This window comes from Bufo bufo, chromosome 6 (assembly GCF_905171765.1).
Source record: "Bufo bufo chromosome 6, aBufBuf1.1, whole genome shotgun sequence".
NCBI lineage: Eukaryota > Metazoa > Chordata > Amphibia > Anura > Bufonidae > Bufo > Bufo bufo.
The window spans coordinates 359,097,931-359,106,161 of record NC_053394.1 but is presented as its reverse complement, the minus strand read 5'-3'; the positions used below and the strand labels follow the sequence as shown (position 1 = coordinate 359,106,161).

General features: G+C 46.2%; 1 protein-coding gene across 2 annotated transcripts; it reads right to left on the bottom strand.

Annotated features, from left to right (window-relative positions):
• Nucleotides 1-1,277: 1,277 nt before the first annotated feature.
• MRPL58 (mitochondrial ribosomal protein L58) lies at nucleotides 1,278-8,231 on the bottom strand. 2 transcript variants are annotated; one of them, XM_040435688.1, is made up of 6 exons: nucleotides 8,065-8,231; nucleotides 7,301-7,334; nucleotides 5,763-5,822; nucleotides 4,929-5,011; nucleotides 3,644-3,813; nucleotides 1,278-1,560 (listed from the first exon to the last, which is right to left on the bottom strand). In XM_040435688.1, exons 1-6 carry the CDS (start codon nucleotides 8,200-8,202, stop codon nucleotides 1,476-1,478), a joined length of 570 nt encoding a protein of 189 aa, XP_040291622.1. In that variant the 5' UTR covers nucleotides 8,203-8,231; the 3' UTR covers nucleotides 1,278-1,475. The 2 variants fall into 2 exon arrangements, with proteins under 2 accessions (XP_040291622.1, XP_040291623.1); XM_040435689.1 differs by lacking the exon at nucleotides 8,065-8,231 and adding an exon at nucleotides 7,699-7,977.

Genomic DNA, 8,231 nt, shown 5'->3' with positions numbered 1-8,231 from the left:
ACACGACCGTATGTATTTTGTGGTCCGCAAAAAATACGGATGACGTCCATGTGCATTCCGTATTTTGCGGAACAGCTGGCCCCTAATAGAACAGTACTATCCTTGTCCGTAATGCGGACAATAATAGGACATGTTCTATTTTTTGCGTAACGGAAGTGGAATGCACACAGAGTAACTTCTGTTTTTTTTTGCAGACCCATTGAAATGAATGGTTCTGTATACAGTCCGCAAAAAAAAAAAAACGGAACGGACACGGAAAGAAAATACGTTAGTATGCATGAGCCCTTAAAACCCAGCTTTTATGTGGTCGTAAGACCTGCCCGCTCCCTGAGGTTGTACTGAACCAAACCTAAGGCCCCTTTCACACGAGCAAGTTTTCTGCGCAGGTGCGATGCGTGACGTGAACACATTGCACCTGCACTAAATCCTGACCCATTCATTTCAATGGGTCTGTGTACATGAGCGTTTTTTATTTCACGCATCAGTTCTGCCCCATAGAAGTGAACGGGGCTTCCGTGAAAAATGCATTCCGGGTACAATGTGTTTTTCACTGATGGTTGCTAGGAGATGTTGTTTGTAAACCTTCAGTTTTTTTATCACGTGTGTAAAAAAACCGAATGAAAACGCATTGCACAAGCGCGTTTACAATCGCTTGCAAAATGGTGAGTTTCACTGAACGCACCCGGAGCCAATCCGTACCATTCGTGTGAAAGGGGCCTAAGGCTACTTTCACACTAGTGCTAATATTTTCCGGTATTGAGATCCGTCAACGGGGACAAAACGTAACTGAACAGAACGGAGCGCTCCAAAATGCATTCCACTCAGTTCTCATACCGGAGAGCAAAACGCAGCATGCTGTGGTTTTCTTTCCGTCCTGGGATGCAGAGCAAGACGGATCCGTCATGACCCACAATGCAAGTCAATGGGGAAGGATCCGTTTTCTCTGAGACAATAGAAAACTGATCCGTCCCCCATTGGCTTTCAATGGAGTTCATGACGGATCCATCTTGGCTATGTTAAAGATGATACAACCGGATCCGTTCATAACGGATGCAGATGGTTGTATTATCAGTAACAGAAGCGTTTTTGCTAAACCCTGCCGGAGCCAGCAAAAACGCAAGTGTGAAAGTAGCCTAAGCCACCACAGGTCGGGTAATGTACTGCCTTCTCCTTTCCACCATACAGCTCTGCTGATGATCCCTCCCCAATGACATCTACTAGGGCATAAATCGCACTTCTGGAGACTTTGGAGAATCTTGACGCCAGTCTTCGGTACACAGATTTATTAAGTCACTTTTATTGGTCATAATTCGTATTACTCCAGGTGTGGATGCCACAAGTTTGACCATTAATCACCCAGCAGTTTCTATGAACCACGTGATGCCATCAGGACCTCAGGTTTAGGCACAAGACAAGGTTTCATTTCCCCGAGTGTGGAGGCCATGTCACAGAAAAGTAAGAAGTTAGCCTTGTCCTCAGTCCAAGTTTACACTACGACTCTGTTTTATTGAAGAATGGATCTTCTTCTGGCGCAAGCGTTCTCGGTTTAGGTTTTCCAACCTGAAGACAAAATAAGACATACTATTACAAGGAGCAGTAATGTGCTGCGTGCCAGATAAACGTGTGGCAAGATCTGCCTCAGTCTTTATGTGCATTTCTACTTGCCAAGAGAACACCCCGGCTTTGCCGCAGTGTTCTCGACCGCACGGCCCACTGCCATCCCACAGCCACAGAACATAGACTTATGTGTCACGGACGGTAGGAGCTCTGTGTATAAGAGTCATTTCTATTAGGGTGCCTCCACATGTGGCAGATTTTGTTGCAGAAAACTTCTGTGACCGAATATTAGTTCCATTCATTGAAAAGGGGCGTGCAGAAATCCACGTGCTTCCCGCCAAGGCAACCCCAGTCACATGAATGTAGCTAATTTTCAGTTGCAGAAATTGGTGTGAATGTGCCCTTAGGTGTCAGTACTGCCTGTTTGGTGGTGCCCAAACCAGACATCCCCGCAAGTAACCATATCCGACCGTATTGATGCTGTGCGGGTAGGGCCACATGTGGTGTCACTGACACTGCTGCGAAGCCATCCAAAACCATGGCATCATATGGCAGCTGTGGTTTTTAAGCTGATTATTAGAGATGAGCAAAGTGAGCTTCGGATGCTACATTCAAAGCCGCTTTGCAAAAAAAAAAAAAAAAAAAATCGTTATAATACTGTACAGAGATTCGTCTCCGTAGAGTATTAGAATGTATGGGCTCCGATGAGCCGAAGTAGGGTATTCAAGAAGTTGCGCGGGACTTCGTTGAATAACTTCGGTAATTGATTATTACAGTGGAAAACCTTGGAACCAAACTTGGCTTCCATTCCAAGGCACCACCGGAAAGTTTTAAAGTTGCGCGCAACTTTGTAAATAACTTACTTTGGCTCATCAGAGCCCATACATTCTAAGGCTACTTTTACACTAGCGTTAATATTTTCCAGTATTGAAATCCGTCATAGGGTCTCAATACCGAAAAAAAAAAAAAAAAAGCTTTCGTTTTGTTCCCATTCATTGTCAATGTGGGCAAAACGTAACTGAACAGAACGGAATGCTCCAAAATACGTTCCGTTCTCATACCGGAGAGCTGTGGTTTGCTTTCCGTCCTGGATGCGGAGCATCTCTGACACTATCAAAAACGGATCCGTCCCCAATTGATTTTCAATGGAGTTCATTCATGACGGAGCCGTCTTGGCTATGTTAAAGATAATACAACCGGATCCGTTCATAACGGATGCAGACGGTTGTATTATCAGTAACGGAAGCGTTTTTGCTGAACCCTGCTTGATACAGCAAAAACGCTAGTGTGAAAGTAGCCTAAAACTACATGGAGACCAATCTCTGTGCAGTATTATAACAATTTTTTTTTAGCAAAGCGGCTTCAGATGTAGCATCTGAAGTCACTTCACTTATCTCTACTGATTATTAAAAGGGGTTATCCAAGATTAATCTCTTTCTACCAAAGCTAGAACCAGCCCTGTACCTCACATGGATCCAGAGATCTCCCCATTCATTGCTCTGCTAGATTTATTTCTGGGGGAGAATGTCGTTTCTTAGAGAGCATGTCCCTTCTGCTGCAGCTGGTGCGTCCACCTCAGCAGGTAGACAGAAAAGTCACAAAAAGCGCAGATTTTATTGCATAAGTCAGTGACTATACAAATTTTTTTATTATATTCAATTACAAAAATATTCACATCCAGGTGCTGGTTTGAAAACTGTAGGATGTAACTCCTTTAGGGAGGCACATGATTTTACTGGCACACCGCTGTTTCAGCTGCAAAACTGTGTGGCCGTAACCACCGGCACTGTGGGCGAAACCGATGTATTCCTGTAAAATCATGTGTCCACTTAATCAGTTTTACAAACTGCACTGGGTGCGTATCATCAGGAAGGTCGAAAGGGTTACTCGTGAATTAACTCATAGGGGCAAATGATTGTTCTTAGCTCCAAATGGGGTTATTTTCTAGACCACTGGGGTCCATAAAATGAGCCCGAGCTCACCGAAGGATTGTCTGGTGCTCCAATTTAGGAATTTATAAGGTTACTTAAACCTGTATGAACAAAAACAACAACAGTGTATCTAGCCATCTAGTAAATGACCGGACCTGATTTGCCTTAGCTGAGCATCTTCCTTCGACACAGGCTTCGGCTTTTGGTTGGCTTCAGAAATCATGGTTCGGATTTTATCCAGACAGTCGGCCAGGTTGCGCATCTGGTGACGGCTCACTTGTGAAGCTACAATTAATTCTCCTTCGCGGTTTATCCGGTTTTTATTCTAGGTAATGGAGGAGCAGACAGATTGGATTATGTCATGAAACATGAGCATCTTTACTGTGGATAAATGCATCTTATGAAGAGCTTTCTAACATGCAGAGCCCATACATACTAGATGGCCGTCATCTGAACCCTCTGAGCTGACCATCTATGGGAACTTCCTGACTCACTCTGATGGCATGAGCGAGGGTGTGGATAAGGTGTAAGGAGGAATTGCCATCAGCCAAATAAGTGGTTGCTGACTGCTACACTTGATATGGCCACCATTAGGCTGTAATACAGCTCAATGTAGAGACGCATATTCTGTGCAAGAACAAAATCAAATTACATCAATACAAACTTCCCCAATTTTATGAAAAAGGTGTCCCTGCTTTGTTCTGAATGGATCAGATCCTTTTCCAGGAAGAAGATATATAGTTCCTAACAAAAACATGCTAAGAACTCCCACTCAGCAAGGAGTAATGACCCATTTTTCCTGTAAATGACCAGTTTGACAGGTTTCTTTTAGTTTAACGAGAATATCCTGCAGCATATTCTAAGCCTCAAAAAGCATCAGGAACCCAATACTAAAAGTGTGATCAGAACCGTATAGTCAGTTTACAGTGCAGCAGGCATAAAAGTCACATCTGGTTAAAGTCAATGAAGGAGAAATTGAAGGAGTTTTCTGAGATTTTTTAACTGATCGGTGGGGGTCCAACACCTGGGACCCCTGCCAATCAGCTGTTTGAGAAGTTACCGATGCTCACAGTAGCACCGCTGCCTTCTCCCTGCTCACCGAGCACAGCATTGTCCATTTGATAGTGGCTGTGCCTGGTATCGCAGCTCAGCCCGGTTTGCTTCTATGCGGCTGAGCTGCCCCGAGGCCACGTGACTGATGAGCGGGACATCACAAGGACTAGGCAAAGCTGGTGCCTTGTCAAACAGCTGATCGACGGGGGTCCCAGGTGTTGGACCCCCACCGATCAGATACTGATGACCTTATCAGTAAATAAAAAACTCTTGGAAAAACCATTTAACACCAGTGGCAGTGCATGCAACAGATAACAAAAAATACCAGCTTCATATTTGTCCAATGTCTGAACACCTCGAGCGATGATCCAAGAACCAAACACCTACCTGCACAGAGATCTTCTGCCTGACATCTTCAGGGATCCAGTCAGCTGAGGACAAGTGGAATCGCACTTCAGCCTTTGTGTTAACTGTGTGAAGAGAGAAAAAAGAAAAGAAAAAAGAGAATGGGTCAGGATTCAGTCCGGATGCTACGTGTTTGCAAAACGGATCGCATCTGGACAGAAAACTCGCTTGTGTGAAACTTGCCTTCAATCCCATTCGTTTTTAAGGGTACTTTCACATTAGCGTTATTCTTTTCCGGTATCGAGTTCCGTCCTAGGGGCTCAATACCGGAAAAAAAAAACGCTTCACTTTTAGGCTACATGCACACGAACGTTGTTTGAGTCTGTACCGTTTTTATTTGCGGATAGGATGCGGACCCATTCATTTCAATGGGTCCGCAAAAAATGTGGACAGCACACCGTGTGCTGACCGCATCAGTATGTACGTTCCGTAGCCCCGCAAAAAAAATAAAAAAATAGAACATGTCCCATTCTTGTCCGTTTTAGGCATCGTTACAATGGATCCGCATAAAACAAAAAAACACGGATGGCATATGGATGTCATCCATTATTTTTTTTTGTTGCGGATCTGCAATTTGCGGACCGCAAAACACATACAGATCCTCACAACGCAAGTGTGAAAGTACCCTTAGTCAGAGTTTAGCACAGGAGGTGTGGTAACACCACCCAACACATACACCAGATATGGTATAGCAGAGAGTGCAGGGACATTTCGTCATGTTAGCCAGTGGTCATGGGAGCTTTGTATGTGGCATGGGATATCTTGATTGTCTGTAAATTGGCGTATGTTTTCTTGACCTTGTGTCACGCCCCTCACCTTTGTTAACATTCTGTCCTCCAGGACCACTGCTCTTGCTGTACGAGATGGTCAGACGATCTAAGGAAATATATTTTAGTAATGAATTAGCAAATAAATCTCTCAGAATTCTACATCTAAGGCCTCGTTCACGTATCCATTTGGAGATCCAACAGGCTGTTCTGGTACAGAGCAGTCTGCCGGATCCTCAGACTGCAAATGGGGTTTGACGGTGATCTGGCCAATTTCCATCATAAAGGCCGGGTTTCGGCTAGAAGAAAACCGTTGCATGCAGCGGAAATCGTCCGGAAGTAGAGGATCCGGCAGGCTGCTCTGTGTCGTAACAGTCTGCCGAAGCCACAAACGGAGATGTGAACGAGACCTTACTCATGTCTACTTGCAATTTTGATGCAACTTTACGTCTACGCTAAGTGTTCACAATGTTAAAGGGAATCACTCATCACGAAATTCACTGATAAGGCCTCATGCACACAGCCGTTGGGTCCGCAATTTCCGGAGTCACGGAACACCGGAGTGCTTCCCTGGTGTTTCTTTCCGTTGTTCCGCACCGCAAATAAATATGACATGTCATATTTTTTTGCGGTGCGGACAGACCACGGACCCATTCAAGTTGAATGGGTCCAGCCTGCTGCATGGATATTGCCCGTGCACGGAACGGCCGCCCAATGGCCGTGTGCTTGAGGCCCAAGACAGATACACTGGGGGACATTTATTAAGCTCTTTACGCCACTATTGTTGCATAAAAAAAAAAAAACGCAGATTGTGGTGCACGCCATGTTTGTACCATAATTTGCGACTTTTTGAGTGGCAAGGCTTAGCCACACGTCACATTTACTATAACTTTCACCAGAAAGCGGTGGAAGCTATAGCTGAAGTCTGCGCCAGCCTGTAGGTGCATCTCACGCCAGTCTTGGGGTATGGATGCGCCAGTCTTGATAAATGTCCCTCAAAGTCTTGTAGAGCTAGCTCAGCTCAACGTAATGATACCTTTTACTTAGCGATCCGTTGCTTAATTCTGGAGTACTTTTAATCCATATGCAAATGAGCAGTTAAGTGCACCAAGGGCGGGCCAAGCCACTTCGTGCACCCTTGTTCTTCCTGTTTCTTCAGCTAGCTCCTCCCTCTCCTTGATTGCTAATATATGTATGATCTATACGAGTGTATTACTGTAGAGCGGGGGCGGCACGAAGCGCATGGCGTCATAGCAACCAATTATGCCGTTCGCTCGTGAACTCAGGAGGTCGGCAAGCCGGGTTTTCACGGACCGTGGTCTGTGAAAACACACGTATGTGTGAATGCGGCCTCAGACAACTTTTGATTGAGGTCTGACCGTCGGTGCCCCCATCCTTCATACAGGAACAGGGCCTGTGGTCCCCGTCTGAAGCGGCAGACACACAGGCAGCAGCCCCATAGAGCAGAATGGGAAGGCTGTGCATATTGGTGACCGCTGCTCCATTCAAACGGAGACCATGGCCCCCCAATTCATGTGACCACCGGGGCCCCCACTGATACGGTGGAACTCTTTACAGCACACTCACCAACAGGAATGTCTATAAGATCCGGACTTTTCACCTGGATGAATAGAAACAAATGAGGGAAGGTTAGAATGAAATTGGCTAAAAAACAAAACAAAAAACACTAAAAACCTCCTGGTATAACCCGCCAACATTTATCACCTATCCACAGCATGCCCAACGGCTGGGACCCCCATGATTATCAGCCACCGGGTCAGGAGGCATTTGAATGAAGCAGTGGTCGAGCACGTTCACTTAGAGCGCAGAGCCATCTCAATGAGCATGCTCGACCACCGCTCCTCTGGAACTGGGGGTGGTCCTAGTGATTGTGGAGGTCCCGGCGCTGATGCATCCTGTGGATAGGTGATAAAAGGTTTGTCGTGGGATAACCCCCTCGAAATGAACGGGCTGAGCTGCAATACCAGACAACGCCCGGTGAGAAAAATGGAATGGAGGCACACGTCCTTCATGTATCTCATCCGTACGCTATGGTGTCACGTAGGTCCTAATATCACAGCGATGGCCGCACGTGACCACCACATTAATGTCCTATGGAAAGGACCAGGGATAGCTCTGCCATCTCAGGAAGACATGTAAATGGAGCTGCCCTCAGCAGTATAACACGTCTGCCATTAACCACAATGTCTAGCTTCTCTCTGCCTCCCAATGTCACCGCAATGATGGCCGCTCCCGTAGGTCACTGACAGCCCCGCACATGCCCCTCATTGGTGGAAGCAGCTGTCAATCACCCACCAAGCAGACAACATCCCTCCCCCCGCACCGCTCACCTCTGACGTCCGCGCCACAAAGCCAGGATATAACTTATCTAAACTATAGGCGCTCTGGAAACCGGAAGAATAACGGATACCGAGGGGGCCGAGAGCACGAAATACCGACCACCGCGGCAGCAAAGCGGCGACCGCCATGTTGGCTGTAATGATTTTCCTGTGTGGGG

Bases quoted from the DNA above. Each gene is read 5' to 3' on its own strand.
- MRPL58 (XM_040435688.1), bottom strand. From the start codon at position 8,202: ATGGCGGTCGCCGCTTTGCTGCCGCGGTGGTCGGTATTTCGTGCTCTC. The intron at 5,012-5,762 runs GTGAGGGGCGTG...CTCTTCACACAG, and splicing joins AGGACAGAATGTTAACAAAG to TTAACACAAAGGCTGAAGTG. The intron at 1,561-3,643 runs GTCCGGTCATTT...TTTTGTCTTCAG, and splicing joins GCTCAGCTAAGGCAAATCAG to GTTGGAAAACCTAAACCGAG.